Source organism: Physeter macrocephalus, chromosome 2 (assembly GCF_002837175.3).
Source record: "Physeter macrocephalus isolate SW-GA chromosome 2, ASM283717v5, whole genome shotgun sequence".
Classification (NCBI taxonomy): Eukaryota; Metazoa; Chordata; class Mammalia; order Artiodactyla; family Physeteridae; genus Physeter; species Physeter macrocephalus.
In genome coordinates, this window is record NC_041215.1 from 77,337,438 (window position 1) to 77,355,455 (window position 18,018).

The window sequence follows — 18,018 nt, forward strand, 5'->3', positions numbered from 1 at the left end:
CAGATTTTTCTCTGGATCGTCAAAAAACAAACACCCAGAGCCTGAGTTAAGAACATCAGTAAGGTACTGATACAATATGGATGAACCTTGAAAACATTATTAAGTAAAGAAACCACACAAAAGGCCACATACCACATGATCCCATTTATATGAAATGTCCACAAAAGGCAAATTCAGAGCTTCAGAGAAAAGAGTAGTTGCCAGGAACTAGGAGGAGGGGTGAATGAAGAGTAACCACTTTACGTAGGGGGTTTTTCTTTGGGGATGATAAAAAATGTTCTGGAATTAGATAGTGGTGATAGTCATATAACATTGTAAATAAACTAAAAAACACTGACTTGCATACTTTAAAATGGTAAATTTTATGTAATGACTTTTATGTCAATCAAATGTATGTGTAGATATATATGAAAAAATATGAGAAAGACGAAGAAAGGGGAAAGGCAGCCAAGTGAGCAAGATGGAAAGTGAGAAGATAACATCTGGAGACTTCCTGCCTGCAAGAGTCGGGGTGTGGGGATGGGGACACAACCTGCCAAACCATGAATGACAACAGCATAGCAAACAAGACCTGCCACCATAGGTACTCATTCTAAGTTCCAGGAGCAAGAAAAAACAAAAACATTCTGCCTTTTATGTCAATAATTTTAGAGAATAAAATAATAATAATACCTGCCTATTGTATAAATGCCTCTTTATACATTCAGGGTTTTATGTACTATGGTGTGACCAAACATGAACAACCAAAGCCTTCATCTTTGGGTTGTAGTTGATCAATTTAGCTACTTCAGTCAACTATCAAAGTAGTAACATCAGAAAATTTGCCAGAATTGAGGAATACAAGGGCCCACTAGTGCCAAGCACAATAAATTCAAACAAACAAAACAAAAACCCAGGGCTTCCCTGGTGGTGCAGTGGTTGAGAGTCTGCCTGCCGATGCAGGGGACGCGGGTTCGTGCCCCGGTCCGGGGGGATCCCACATGCCGCGGAGCGGCTGGGCCCATGGGCCATCGCCTCTGGGCCTGTGCGTCCGGGGCCTGTGCTCCACAGTGGGAGAGGCCACAGCAGTGAGAGAGGCCTGCGTACTGCAAAAAAAAAAAAAAAAACAACAACAACAAACCACACCAGAGCCTGGCCCATCATCATAAAACTGCAGAACATCAGGATAAAGAGAAAATCTCATCTTAAAAGTTTTCAGAGAGAAAAAATAGGTCATATATAAAGAATTATGAATCATGGGCCTCAATGTTTCCCAACAGAAACAGTAGAAGCTTTGAAGACATTGCAGTAAGGCACTGAAAATTCTAAGAGAAATGATTTCTAACCTAGAATTCTAAACTGAGTCAAACTTTCAACCAATTTTAAGAGTAGGTTAAAAGTACTTTGAGATATCCAGGTTCTCAAGATTTTTTTTCTCCCTTTATGTACCCTTTCTCAGGAAGCTATAAGATAATTCGCTCCATCAAAAAGAGAGCATGGACCAAGTAAGAGAAAGACAGGGGATTCAGGAAACAGATAATCAAACCCAGTAAAGTGGCCAAGGGAAATCCCAGTACAACATTTGTGCTGCAGGTCTCTGGAGTGTCATTCCTGGCTGGGGCAGACAGAGGCCTCCAAGAGGACAAGCCACTAGGGAAACCGGAATGTCAGGGTATCCAAGGCATTTGGTACGTGGAAAATAACATAGGGAGGAGCTTAAATCTTTACGCAAATGCCCTCCTCTCAATGAGACCTACTCTTCATCAGCCTATTTCGCATCACCACCCATGCCTATATCATATTCCCAATTCCTCCAGGGTGCTCTGCTTTTCTTCCCCCTGGCACCTATCACCTTCTAACATAATATATATTTTATTTCTTTATTATGTTTACTGTATCTCCCAACCAGAATGTAAATAACACAGAAGAAGGAATTTTTGTCTAGTTTGTTCACTGATGTATCCCCAAGCACCAAGAATAATACCTGGCACATGGAGGGCACTCAGTAAACATTTGTTAATGAATTAGTACTAGGTACACAAATCACTAAGTAAATGAAAAGTTAGGTAATTTTTAACTCTATAAAAAAAGTAAATTATGAATAAGTACTTCTTTTGTATAAAAATAGAAAATATTATAATACATGACTTGGCTGAAAATAAACAGAACTTAGTCATAATAATGTAGATAACAAATATTAATTTAATAACAATTACAAATATGCTCATAAGAATGGAGGGAGAAGAATGGGGTCCGGAAGTAGTATAAAGAAGCTAAGTCCTCAACTGCTATAAAAGAAAGTCAATAGTGTCTAGAACAGCAGTATAGAAATATGAAGGGAAATATCAAAATAAATAGCTAGAAAAGTTACAAGAGGTTGCTTCTAGGAAACAAGATGAGGATGAGAAGGAAAAGAGCAAAGGACGGTTGGTCTGCTTTTTGGTTAAGCATTTCAAATGTCCTCATTTGTGAATCTGTCTAAACCAAGCCACTAGCTCTTTCAATAAGGAGAGAATTAAATTTTTAAATATTTCCTTTGTTGTACTCTGAAAAATACCATAGAGGGTATCACAACAAATGCTCTATCAGCCTGCACAAGAAGCAGCCCAAAGGTGGACGCATTTTTACTAGCTGGTACTACCAAAAGCACCTAACTAATATCACCCCAAAATAAAGTCATGTTCTCTCTACATGCTATAAAAGTCATTCCTGAAAGGGTCCTGGGTTTACATACTGGCTCTACCACTAACTCGCTGTGAGTCCTTCAACGATGCCATTCTCCTCCCAGGCCTCTAGATATAACACGCATCTATAAAATGAAAATGAAATAATCTTTGAATTTTAAAACAATACACATGCAAACATAGGATAAAGAAAAAATAAACTGAATGGCATTGATAGTGATAGTGAGTGGATTCTACTAATTCTAATCAACTGCTTCTTCTCCTCCTTGAAGTTCTTCAATGTATAACATAACATTGTTATGCTATACATTGACATGTGTACCCTGACATGTTTACCAAGATACGAAAACCACCAGAGTTAAGGACAGGCAAAAGTGGGGAAAGGCACAATGTCAGGGAGACTACTGCAACTGGAAAGAGGAATCAATAAAAGGAAGTATAAAAATAGAATTTTAAGAGACTGACAAGTCAACAACTAACTAGAATGAGTGCCAAAGGTATGAAAAACATACACTGGGAACCAAAAAGAATGATTCATTTTGCAGAGAGGTGGGAAGGGATTGGTGGGAGGGAAAAGAAAATAATGTTTAGAATAGGCCTTGAAAGTAAAATCTAATTTCAACTGCAAATGGAGAGAAAGGGTATTTCAGGCTTAAAAAAAAAAAAAGAAAACAAATACAGAAATTTTAAAAATATATTTATTTCTTTTTGGGGGGAGGAGGAGTTAGTTGGAGAAAGAAATGGTAACAAAGAGAGGGTATACAAAGATATGTAGAAGAAAGTGAAGCTGAAAGGCAGTTTGAGACCAGATAGTGGAAGGCTTGGAATGCAAAACTGAATAGTCTGTACTTTATCCTGGCCATGGGAAGCCACGGAAAATTTTACGACAGGAGAGAGACATGATCTGACCTGTGCTCTCTCTGGAGGCAATGTAAAAGATGGACTGGAGAAGAGAGAAACTGACTGGGGGCAGGGAGACCAAGCAGTGGCTACTGCAATGATCCAGGTAAAGAGACTGAAGCCTGAACCAAGGCAATGGGAGTGAAAATGAAAAACAATGGGGACTTTCACTCACTGCTGGCGGCTTTTTGTCTTATTTATGATTTTAATACTGTCAATTCATACCATTCAAAATTCAAAAGGATATACAGTGAAAAGTCTTCCTCCCACCTCTGTCCCCAATCACTCAATTCCTCACTCCAGAGGCAATCGATTTCTTGCATATGCTTCCAGAGATGTTTTGTGCATAAACAAGTAAATTTTATATATAAGATATATATATATGCCAATATATATACATACAAATATGTATGTATGAATATTCTTATCCATTTCTTTTTTACACAAATGATAACATACTGTTTACATTGTTCTGTACACCTTACTTTTTCAAATTCAGGCCTTTTAAAAAGTGATTTAGGGCTTCCCTGGTGGCACAGTGGTTAAGAATCCACCTGCCAATGCAGGGGACACAGGTTCGAGCCCTGGGCCGGGAAGATCCCACATGCTGCAGAGCAACTAAGCCCGTGTGCCACAACTACTGAAGCCTGTGAACAACTACTAAGTGCTCTAGAGCCTGCGAGCCACAACTACTGAGCCCACGTGCCACAACTACTGAAGCCTGTGCACCTAGAGCCCGTGCTCCACAACAAGAGAAGCCACGACAATGAGAAGCCCGCACACCGCAACGAAGAGTAGCCCCCGCTCACCGCAACTAGAGAAAGCCCGTGCACAGGAGTGAAGACCCAACACAGCCATAAATAAATAAATTTTTAAAAAGTGATTTAGCCATATATATGTACATACACACAAATATACATACATGTCATATATAAAGAACCATAGAAATGCTCATATTCTTTGACAAAGAATCCTGGGCCAACTTTTAAGAGAAATTTAAAAGAATTAAGAACTAAACATAAAATAAGAAAATACAAGAGATGGGTTATGGTGCTCTTTGTTCTCTCACTTCACAATTTGAGTGTTACTTTCTTTAATTAGCAGATGTCAATTTTCAAAAGAAACAATATGAAAACATTTCAGAGTTAGTATTAACAAAATATAGCAACTAATTGTTCATTTCTTTTGTCACGGAGGTGTCTAATATCTAATACTAATACCTGAATTTGATTGCCAGGACTATCACCACTATATACACAGAACACACACACACACACACACACACACACACACACACACAGAATGTATACTGCACTTACTGAATCACCAGGATTTCACAACATTCTTGACTTTAAAACTATCAGGAAATAAAGCAGCCTTAGCACAAATCACCAAGGACACAGTGGCCAACAAGGAAAACAAATGCTTTTGTTGACATGTACTTGGAACAGGCTTTGCCAGTATCTTAGGTTATAAATGATGCCAGAGAATCACTTACCCTGAGGTATTTTGCTAGTGTTTTCCCCAACTCTCCTAGTCTATTTTAACTTGATTTTAACTGAAAGATAAAGTACATAGCTCAGAGAAAAAAACACAAGTCTTCTCACCTACAAGGAGTCAGTACTTGACTTCTGCAGGAGACAGTTAACTAATTAACTCATTAATTTAGAGACAATTACTTGGCAATGTCAGTGAGCCTTCTGCCTGAACAGACAAAACAGAAGAGGGAATTTATAACTGAAACTAGAATCTACTCACAGTCAGTCAAGAGACTAAAACATTTTAGGAATTTCGTTAACAAAGAAAAGCAGGTACCTCAAAAACAGGTGATACATTTAAACCAAAAAGTATTTTTTAAAAGAAGACTGATCTGTTTATTTTAAATAACTTCATTGCTTTCAACACTTATTTTAATTGACTGGATAATAATGTTTAACCAGACCAAAAAAAAAAAAAAAAAGGAAACATGGCCTAAAGTAACACATACAGCTAGAAATAGGAAAAGGTTAAGTGGCCTTATTGAGACCTCTTTCTGCTAACCAAAATGACTTGCATGTTTACACTAAAAACGATAAAAAGCAATTTAAAAAAAGTTTTGGATCTCCTAGGCTAACACTTAGGCTAAAATTTTAATATATTAAAGTAATTTAGTAGTTTCACAATATCATTTCTTTTTATTATTTTTTTAAATGTTTTAAAATTTTATTTATTTATTTATTTTTGGCTGTGTTGGGTCTTCATTGCTGCAGGCAGGCTTTCTCTAGTTGCGGTGCCCAGGCTTCTCACTGAGGTGGCTTCTCTTGTTGCAGAGCACGGGCTCTAGGTGCACGGGCTTCAGTAGTTGTGGTGCATGGGCTCAGCAGTTGTGGCTCACCGGCTTAGTTGCTCCATGGCATGTGGGATCCTCCCTGACCAGGGATCGAACCCATGTCCCCTGCATTGGCAGGTGGATTCTTAACCACTGTGCCACCAGGGAAGTCCCACAATATCATTCCTATTTTGTTCCTATCATTTCAAAGACTGAACTAAAATGACTTCAAATGAAATTAACCAAATATTATATCCATACTCCAAATAACTTTAGAGTTAATCATTTGCCATTTCAAATATGTTTCTTAAGCAGTCATAAATCCCTCTTGGGCAAGAAGTCAAGGACACATGAAAGACAGACAAGAAGTAGCTGACAGTATCTGAATAAAAATAGGTAGTCTGTTCTCTCGATTAAACTTTTTCCTAACCTAACGCAAGTATTTTAATGTAAAAGTGCACATAGCTTTGACATTTCCAGAAATAGCTGGATTTACTTTGAGTATAGTTCATATGTGTTTGAAAAAGCCTTGACATTCTGAAACTTGAGAAAGAAAATGGATCTTAATGAAAAATTAGAATCTTTATACATTTATTCAAAATTATTGTTGATAAAAGACAGTAGGGTTTCATATACAGATTTATGTTGTACTTGCACTGAACTACCTCTAGCACCAAATGATAAGATCATGTTATCTAGAAATGTTTTGCCTGTCAAGCCTACAGATCAACACATCAAGACCTCACTTGACTGTAGTAAATTGGATAACAGTAACTCCTTTGCAATTTACCAAATTTAACCTTAAGTAACCTTTAGAATGTATGCAACCCACATCACAGGTTAACTATAAAGTAAGACTTTACGAAGAGTCTATATATACAACCCTAAATTTCCATTGAGTAAGGAAAAAAAAAAAAGGTTAACTTAAAATTCAATGACATGAATGAGTAAACCCAAATAGTCTAAATGATATTAAATTACCTGTTTAAATGGTTTAAGTTCAAAAACAGATTTTATTTGATGTTTGATATTTCTAAAAGACTTTCCAGAGATTATAAAGGAAAATTCTGACAGGCTGTGACTAGAAAGTTGGTTACTTTTTAAAAAATTATACAGTGTGTCAAGATAAAGGATATTCTTTTTTCAGTAATACCAAAACAAGGTAATATATCTAGAAGCACTACTTATTAAGCCAAAAATATGCTTAAATCAAATCTTTCAGGTTACTTTGTTTTCACTTTTAAAACATTTATCAAGCACCAACTTTGTGCTGGGCATTAGGCCTGGTACTAGGGATGTAGAGATCAAAAAAACTTAGCTCCAGCCCTCAAGTTGCTCAGAGAGGATGGCATGATGGACACTGAAACTAAGGTCAGAAAACAGGGACTAAGCCTGGGTCGTTAACTAGTAGAGATTTCTTGAGCAAACACATAGCTTCTCAGAGTCTCTTTAACAAGAAGTTACAGAAAGATAGATATTTTTGTAAGGGAGAAAATGAGATCTTGAACACCAAAGTACTTGGAAATTGTAAAGCTAATGCATATTGACATAGTTATTCTTAGAATATGCTTAGAAATGCTCACAAAACACAGAAACGCAGAGGATCCCAGTTTCCCTCCTTGCGTATTGAATTTTTCTGCTTCTGCCCGAACATGAAGGAGTTACTCTTCTAACTCCTCACCTTTATCCAAACCAAGGTTTCTTTGGGGTTGACTTCCACTATTCTTGGGTTTACCAGAAAATCCGTCCTGACTGGTCTAGGAAGCTTCATCTCTGCTCAGCCAACATGTGGCTGTAATATGAGTCAAAACACACTGTTCCTCCATGACTTTGCTCCAATTAAGATACACTGACATTTTCAGATCTTAACATCCTTGCGATTTCAGTAATTCTCAAACGACGTCACAATGTTCAGTAACTACAAATATCACGTAGAGCATTTCCCACATAGAAAAACGAATTACATGACCAGTGGAGGAGAAAGACAGGTACCAAGGCAAGAGCTCAGCATATGAAGCTAATCCTCTTGCTGTCCTTCACTATTATTACTGCTCTTACTCCTAATGGAAGCCAAATTTAGTCAGGAATACATGCCCTTTCACGACACAAGCTCTCTATGCAACAAGCAAAGACCGCAACAGATCCAACAACACAAACCCTGTTACAATAGTACAATGTGGAATTCATCTATCATAAATAATATTTTAATGAGAAAAAATAATTTTTAACACATATGGTCACATAAATTTTAACAACTCTATTGAGCCACGTTAATTTTTTTTAAACAGATTTTAATTAGTGACACAAAATTTTTCTGATATTTACTAAAATCTACAAACGCATTAGGAAAAGGCAGTTTTATACATCTAATTAGCACTTTCAGCTGCATATTTCACGTATACTAGAAACAAAACCTTCTATTTAACTTTGCAAAGAAAATTCTCCAGAAGTCTGCCTTTCTCACTCTGATTGCTTCATGAAATACTATTCTCTTTTTGCTTTAATATATGTATTTTTTACTGTCCATTACAGCAAGTCCTACTGTCAGCTACTAAACAATGCAATTTCTAACAGAATGAGGAGGTGTAAGACTCTCGTTAATCACTGAAATCAACTAAAGCTACCATAATAAACTAAGTCTATCAAAACAACCCCTAAAAATGGCCGAAAACCTTGGAAATAAAATAATGACCCCAGACAAGTCAATAACTGGAACTAGAATACTTCTCAGGGCAGATTAAGTTGAATAATTAATTTGCATTGTTTTTAAAATAAATACTTCAATCTCTTGGTCTAAGTAACCATGGGAACATACAAGGAGCGTATATACTTATAAGCCGGGGCAAATCACATTTGACAATCAAGGTACAGCTCCTAGGAGTACAAAATGCTTTACTGTTGGTAAGCCTTGATTAAATAGCAAGATTTTTGCCATGGAGAAAGAAGGCCCTTTATCCTCGTAGGGAGCAAAGACAGATCAACAAAATGCAATGTAGGAAGCTGGCTTGGGTCCTGATTTTAAAAAAGCAACTTTAAAAAAATCAAACAAGGGACTTCCCTGGTGGCACAGTGGTTAAGAATCCGCCTGCCAATGCAGGGGACATGGGTTCGAGCCCTGGTCCGGGAAGATCCCAAATACTGTGGGACAACTAAGCCCGTGTACCACAACTACTGAGCTTGCGCTCTACAGCCTGCAAGCCACAACTACTGAAGCCTGTGTGCCACAACTACTGAAGCCCGCTCACTTAGAGCCCATGCTCTGCAACAAGAGAAGCCACCCCAATGAGAAGCCCACGCACTGCAACGAAGAGCAGCCTCCGCTCGCCACAACTAGAGAAAGTCCGCGTGGCAGCAACGAAGACCCAATGCAGCCAGAAATAAAAATTAAAAAAAAAAAAAGTTACCTTTAAAAAAAAACATGAAACAAGCATGGAAATTTCAACAGTGAATGGAAATCCATGTGGTTAAGGAAAAATTTTAGGTGTGACAACGTATTGTGGTTTGGTTGGTTTTCAGAGTCATCATCTTTTAGAGACAGACTCTAAAGTATTTATGCATGCAATGATAGGATGTCTGGGAATTGCTTCAGAATAATCCAGTGCAGCTGCAATATAGATGAAGCAAAATTAGCTATGATAGTTGGTGAAGATCAGTGATGGGTACATAGCAATTCATTATGCTACCTTCTTTAAATTCCTATATGTTTGAAATTTTCCATAATAAAAAAGTCTTTTTAAAAGGTTCCAAAAAACAATGAGACGATTCTACACTTACTACCATACCTGTATTGCCATACAATATTAAGTAAAAAAGGCATGTTGTATTAACATACATAAAGCAAGTCTCTTCCATTTACCAAACAACCTTGAGGAGGTTGCTTAACTGTTTTGGGGCTCAGTTTTCTCATCTATAAAATGGGAATATTAATGGCACCTACCTTATAGAGTTGTTCTGAGGATTGCATATGATTTGTATAAAACACTTAAAACAGTGCCTAAGACATAATAGTAAGCAAACAATAGCACAGTTCTAGAAGCCCAATACTGGCCGTAGCACTGGTTTCAGTGAACGATGTTCCAGAAATTTCAGCAGCACTAAGTAAAAGAGAGCTGGACAGAACAGGGAGATGATGATTTTTTTTAAATTACACACATAAAGAATGAATTACAAGTCTCTCTTTCACGTCTGTGTCTTGGTATTTCTTGGTTGGACTATTTTTCCTTCTCTGATTCAGAAAGAGCAACTAAAGGTTCAAAAGAAAATTCTGCCTATATCTTCCACAGTCTCCCAGTCTTAGACCATGGCTCTACCCCTTCTCAGAACCTACGGACTTGTGAGAAATTACCTCTTACGGTAGTATTTCTGAATGTGGGGATTTGTGAAGATCTTCAGATGTATATCTCAAGAATGTGAGTAGGACTTCCCTGGTGGTGCAGTGGTTAAGAATCCGCCTGCCAATACAGGGGACATGGGTTCGAGCCCTGGTCCGGGAAGATCCCACAGGCCGCGGAGCAACTAAGCCTGTGCACTACAACTACTAAAGCCGGCGCACCTAGAGCACGTGCTCCGCAACAAAAAGAAGCCACCGCAATGAGAAGCCTGCGCACCACAACAAAGAGTAGTCCCCGCTCACTGCAACTACAGAAAAGCCCGCACACAGCAACGAAGACCCAACACATCAAAAAAGGAGTAATTAACTTATTAAATGTACATAATCATAAACACTCATTAGCATCTCAGTCACTTTATAGGTCCAGCACAGTTAACTGGGGAACACAAGGGACTGAGATCCTTTTCAGGAAAGAAAAGTCCTCACCTCAGAAGAAAAGAAAGGGGACAAAGAACTAAGCTTTACTAGATTCTCCATGTGTCAGGCACTATTTACACATTACCTTATTTATCTTTATAGCATCCCTACATGCTAGATATGGTTACTCTTTCTTAGAGAGATGAGGAAACAGACTCCAAAAGTAATGTAAACACCTAAGGTCATATAGCAAAAAGGGATCAAATAAGGATTCAAGTTCTGGTTAGATTACAAAGCCCATGTAGGTTCCAGCTACACTCTGTTGCCTCCTGGATGAGAAGGAGTCAACCAAGGCCCAGCTCAAGATATTCTAAGAATGCTGTGGACAGGAGGAAATTAAATTGAAAGAATCACAGTCTACTCAAGGCAGTCATCCACAAGAAAGTACAGAAATGTATGAGAAAGCTTACATTTCAATATGATCTATCTAAATACAACGTATTTAAAATATAAATTGAATCATTCCACTTCCAAGGTGAAGGATCTTCAGCGGTTTCCACGACACTCTTTATAAGAAGAATCCAAACTCTTCTTCATGACCTACAAACAAGGCCCTGCTTGGTGTGGCTCCTTCAGCCTCATCTCTTACTGGCCATGCACCCCCTCACTCACTGATGCTTCAGGCACACTGGCCTCATTTTTGTTTGTTGAACATACCAAACCCTATCAACATCTAGGCCCTTGCACTTGCGGAACTCTCTATACCTACCTTTCAGTTCTCAGCCCTAATATCACTTCCTCAGGGGCCTTCACTAGCCACCATCTTGAAAAACAATCACCTTTTCCATCATTCCATTTATTGGACTTGTCACAATCTGTAGTTGGTTTTTGTTTATTTGTTTCTCAGTGTGTGGGCTTTGTTATTGTCTGTCTCACCCCTACCTAGAATGTGAGGTCCTACCTTCACTAAACTCCTATCTTATCTACAAAGGTAGAACCACACATATGCCTAGCCTATCACATAGAAGACAATTAAAAATGTATTGATTGGTAGTAGAACATAGATGGCATTTAATAACACATTTTTTCATCTTTTCAATTATTTTTTAATCTGTCTAGTTGATTCAAGGATAAAGCCTTCACTATGTTGCTAGTATGCCCTTAATGCCTAACACTTTTTTATTAATGAGAACTCTACATAGTTAACGGCAAATACTTTATAAACTAAAGATAAAGGTTATCATCTTCAATTTCTATAGTCTGAAAAACTGGTGAAAACCTGTTAATCGGTGTGGCTAAGAAAACTATAGATCCCCTTCTGTGTGTCTCTTACTGGGTTCTACAACCCAATTTACACTGCGAAGTCCTTTTTTAACTTCGGGTTCTGAATTACTAAGTTCTTACTTTTTAAATTATTCTCTTGCTCAAAATTTAATACATATACATTGAAATTTTGTTTTTATTTCCCCCAAATTCTTTCCCCAACCAAGTTAACATTATCTATCCTTCCATACCTTTCTTAATGCCCATTAAATCATATCAAAATATATGTTTAAATATACATACAACATATATGAAGTAATGTTTAGAAAAGTAGAATCATTCTACATAAACTTTTTTATATCTTTCTTTCCTCATTTATAGTACATTGGAAATCCCTCTAAATCAGCTGGAATAAGCCTAACTCATTCTTTCTTGTATCTGCATAATTTTCCATGTTATGGTTATTTCATAATTTTTCTACCACTTCCCTTTGATAGCATTTATTTTGTCTCCCCCTTTTTTTTTTCTATTGTTTGAGGGACAATTGAGTGCTGCCGCTAACAACCTTGTACATATATATTCTTATGAGTATTTTTATTTCTCTGTGATAAATATCCCAAAAGTAGGATTGCTTGTTTAAGTGGTATCTTTTTATTTTAAACCATTGCCAACTGCTTTGCAAAGAGTCTTTGTTTCCACAAATGCAGTATGAGAGCACCTTTTTTCTCCACATTTGGCCTCAGTAGATGTTATCATCTTTCAATACTTGATAATCTTACTAGAACTGTAATATTGTGGTACACTTTCTACACTTTGGAAAACATAGCCCTAACTCATATTTCAACAAAATAGAAAAGTCTCCTGCTAAAAGCCCTGCTTAACTCCCTTCTCAGCCACAGGTTACTGCCAAAAGTAAATAAATACATAATATGTAAACAAATATTTACTGAATAAAGGATATTTCTTTCAATCAAAAATTTAAGTTATCATAAAAACCCTAAGGAAGAATTACTCTTTGCTTTACATTAGCAGCAGCATCTTCTATACCTACTTTCTAATGTAAAATAAACAAGATAGAAAAAATGCAATTTCATAATTTTATATGGGATATGATCTGCATTGTTACATTGGTGATAATGAAAAAAAGAACAGGATCAAAATAATATTTGGTTTCTACACTGCCATACATTTTTGGTCTAGCATATATAATGGTACAGTCTCAACATGTATTGCTTTTATCATAGAATACATTGGTAAATGAACAACAGAAAATCTATCAACTAAAAAAAAGACAGAGGGCTTCCCTGGTGGTGCAGTGGTTAAGAATCTGCCTGCCAATGCAGGGGACACGGGTTCAAGCCCTGGTCCGGGAAGATCCCACGTGCTGCAGAGCAAGCCTGTGTGCCACAACTACTGAGCCTGCGCTCTAGAGCCCACGAGCCACAACTACTGAGTCCACGAGCCACAACTACTGAACCCACGTGCCACAACCACTGAGCCCACACGCCTAGAGTCCATGCTCCGCAACAAGAGGAGCCACCGCGATGAGAAGCCCGCGCAACACAACGAAGAGTAGCCCCAGCTCGCCGCAACTAGAGAAAGCCCGTGCACAGCAACGAAGATCCAACGCAGCCAAAAGTAAATAAAATAAAATAAATTAATTAATTTTTTTAAAAAAGACAGAGATCTTGAAAAATCATTCACTTAAAACAGTTTTTTGTTTTGTTCTGGTTTGGTTTTTTCGGCCCCACCGTGCAGCTTGAGGGATCTTAGTTCCCAACCAGGGACTGAACCGGGGTCCACAGCAGTGAAAGCACCAAGTCCTAACCACTGGACAGCCAGGGAAGTCCCTCAAAACAGTTTTTTGATAAACCTACTTTGCCACAAAGCACAGACCAAACCAGATTAACTCTTCATTTTGAAATTCGTCAGGCTTCTAACAAACAGCCTGTGACATTCCTGTTGTCCTCACCTCACCTCCCTCTTCATTGCTTCTATTGTCTCCTTTTGCTACTGTATACCTCTGATGTAGCAAATTTGGGTCAATGATAGTGTGTGGGTGAGAGAGGTAAAAGAAGGCATAAATCAAGAAATGACAGTTGTAAGGGTAGCAACAGTAAAATATTAGCTTGACAGCTGGTTGTAAAATTATAGCAGTCTAACACATAAGAATTCATAGCTTTGCTCCAATTTTATGAACTTGGGCGGCAGGAAAAAGCAAGAATCCTAGTGAATATTATTGTTCTTTTTTAATTAATGGAAAACATAGCTCATCAAAATTTGAGAAACAATGAACACAGACAAAATAAACCTATTTCTCTATACTCAGAACCATAATGCTTTACTCTCATGAACCTGCACACATCATTCCATTAAACACAGATATAACAGCACTTTCAAACAGGAATATTTTGCTGTTTACAAAACAAATGATTTTTTGAGCCACACCGACTATTTGTGAATTTAGACAGTTAATGCCACAGATCTAAATTTTACAAAAGAGAGCTTTCAACTGCATTCTAAAATTCAAAATTAAATCTTCTCTTTAAGTAGCTCAAATGACCGTGAACTTAAGTGACCCCCAAATCCTACCCAAACCAAATTATACTAATAACAGAATAATCTAGATTTTAGTCTTTGACTATACCCTTTTTGTGAAACTCTAAACTCCCATGGGATCATTCTCCATAGTTCTCCTCCTCCTTCCACTTCAATTGAGGATATCACTTATAAATCAGTCCCTTATCCCCTGTCTTGTTTATTTTACAATTAATCCCCCTAACCCAAGGATTCATCTACCACCTGTACAAATTTGTATCTGACTTTTACTTACTGGGACACATTTATTTAGCAACCAAACTTCAAACCGCCCCCCTGCCAAATTCCCAAAATAGATGCCTTATAAATTAACATCTATTCTAAAAATGCCAGATTCACTACTCCTTCCTTTACTTTCATATTTAATACCAAATTCAATTGATTCATCCCTTCCAAAGTCCCTGGTACTGTCCTCCCATTCCATTTCCTCAGCCATCAGCCACTCCAGGTCATTGTCTCCAACATGAATTATTTCAATAGCCTCTTAACTGATCTCTCTACCTATTTCCAACCTCTCCACACTTTATCCAACATACACAAAGAGCTACCAGAATTCACCACTTCAGTTTGCCCACTCAGAAAACCCACAGTGCCTTCCTACTGTTGCAAATCCAAACCCCTTGGCCAAATGTTCTAGGTAGTCACAGTGTAAAGGTACTTTTTTTCATCACCTAAGTAACCGGATGTTTTTTTCTTTAACTTCTTAACAAACACAGCTGCTGTTAAACCCTTACATACCTCTAGCTTTCAAAAGTCATCCCATTTCAAGATCCCACAAGTGGCAGAGTATAAGGGTTAAGAAGATGGATTCTATAGTTTGATTTGAATCCAATCTCTACCACTTATGAGCTAAGTGACATTAACCAAGCCAATTAACTTCATCTGTTTAACAGGGACAATAATGCTATCTCCTAAGGTTCTTATGAAAATTAACAAAATACCCTTACCTGAAATACTGTAAATCAACTACATGTCAATTAAAAATTTTTTAAAAAGAAAATTAATATAATACCCTTAAAGGACTAGGTCAATACCCAGCATACTACAGAATGATCAGTAAATGATAGTCACCGTCATTATTATTACATAACCACAATTATCTAGACAAACCAACTTGACTGTCATACCAGAGGCTATGCATTTGCCTTCATTATTCTTGACTCCCTCTACCAAAAACTGTGGGAGATGGAACCCGTCTCAAAGAGGAGCTAGTCACATGTCCATTACCATTCAAGTCTTGGCTCAATCCTCCCCTGTAATTATTCAATATACTAAACTAAATACAAGTGCATACATGGCACACAAATAATCCTCAGTAAATATATGTAGCAACATTAAGTTGTAAAGAAATGCATAGTTAGTATGTATTTTTGCCTGCTATTACCTCTAAAATATTTATAAACCATATGTATCTAAAACAAAACTTTCTAAATAATGTCCTACAGCTTCAAGTAACTATATTTTGAAGTATTTCAGAAAGAAATTTAAAAATCTATGTTACTTGCTAACTGCCCTCAAACTGATTCAACTAAAGCTCCTTCAGCTACTTGAAGGTAAGTATCTCCTCTGTCTCTTATCAATAACTCTTGGGTCAGTGCTTTACAGTTAGTGCTAAACATCCAATTATAAATTCCACAAATTTTCAGTATAAAAAATAAGGGCATCATCAAAATAATGTGTAAAAAGATAAGATTTAAAAGTTTTCATAAAGCTAGGCACAGTCCCAGCTCTCTCTCTGTATCTGCACCCTCCCCTCTCCCCAAAAACCAAATCCATACAGAATCACAGATTTTTTCCATAGGATTTTTAAAGCTGAAAGGACTTCAGTTCACATTCCCTTATGCCCACTGAGTCCCACATGAGAAGATGAAGCCCAGGAAAGCCAGATAATTAGCTTACAGGTGCAACAACCAGATAGAGGCAGGACTGGCAATTGAACCCAGTGTTCCTAACACCTGGGTCAGTGCTCTGTTCATCACCTCCTGCAGCATTTCAAATGATTTCTTCCATGCCTACTTAATTTAGAAAATAAAATTAACTATATCACATGAACTCCTCATAAAACAATTGAGTACATCGTGTGGTTAACACTGACATATTTTTGGTTATTTTCAAGAACAACTGTGAGGAATAAAGGTTCTGAACCATAAATAGAGCATTTCTATCACAATTACTTTTGTTCTGGAAATGATGCTTCCCTTCATCAGATTTTATAAAATTTAAGATTCTCATTTTCACTAATTGGTCATCTGTGAAGTGTGCTCCCCAACAATAGCTTAAGCAACTCACATGTCTCAGATAAAAATGTCATCTATTCCAGGCTGATCTGTATATGTTAGTCTGTTCCTAATATAGAATCACAGACTTCTGCAGTTGGAAGGAACCTTGGAGATCACCTCTCATTTTACAGAGGAAACTAATACCCAGAAGGGACCTGCCCAAGGTCAAAGTTTCTATACGAGAACCAGGTCCAGAATAGAAAGTTCTTAAAAGATTTCAGAGAAAAACACAACATTTGGTAGAACACCTTAGCTTGTCTCCCCCTTTATATGTACTTAGGTACAATTTCCTGCATGCAGAACTTTTGAAATTTAAGAAAAGAAAGCAAAACAAAAAAACTAAGCCAATTTTTTAGAAATCTACAGCAAGTCACTGATTCTAAAAACTTAGCAGAAGTGAAGGTGGATCCTTGCAAGAATCCCAAACAGAAACATTTTGTAACACAACCCCCAATGCCCATGGATATAATATAAATAAACAGAGGGAGAAAACACACACAAATTAAGAACAGCTTAATTAAGAACAGATAATATTCTTATCTCTGTAACAAATTACACAGTGCTTAGAAGTAGGAAAACTTTATAAACACACAACTTTCAAGGAAAAAAGAATTTTAATCATCATACCTATCAATTGCACAAGAGTGTCAATACATTTTGAAATTTTATTTTGGTCACAATGGTTAAGAGAAGCTGGAAATTCTTTTTAGTGTTTTTTTACATGTCTTAAGTCATGTTAAAAAATAATGTGAGGGAAATCTTTTTATAAAAACTTAATAAGAGACTTATAATCTATATTATCTATTATCATGTTCTTAAGAATACATGAAAATAGGACATTCCTGAAAGTTAAGGCCTTAAAAAGTACTAGACTTACATCTCCCCCACCAAGAAAAAGCACAGCACATAAGCCAATTTACCTGGAGGAATATGTTTCTTAACTCCTGAGGATCACCTCGCTTGGTTGTCTGCACCTGTAAGAAAAAAAAAAGCCAGTTAATGCTTCACTAGAGACCAGGCAATCTCTTGAGATTACAGTTCACAAATGCCAGCAATCAATGCTCTTATCTTTTATAAGGGCATTTAGCTTAAAACAAACCAAAAGCACTAATACTGATAACAACTGTCAAATTGGAGCTCTGTGACCACAAGGTGGAAAGACAGGTGTGAAGAGCCTAAAATATAGCAAATCTATCAGATAGATTTCCCCTGGACTGGAAAGGGAAGGCCATGAGGATCAATCCCCTACCTTACTCCACA

General features: G+C 37.2%; 1 protein-coding gene across 1 annotated transcript in view; it reads right to left on the bottom strand.

The window, feature by feature from the left end:
• Positions 1–18,018, bottom strand: part of SLC25A12 (solute carrier family 25 member 12) — an 89,035-nt gene that overhangs the window by 70,257 nt on the left and 760 nt on the right. The window contains exon 2 of the mRNA XM_007117888.4: positions 17,679–17,732. Within this exon, the coding sequence (XP_007117950.2) occupies positions 17,679–17,732 (54 nt within the window). The remainder of the gene's footprint in view (positions 1–17,678; positions 17,733–18,018) is intronic.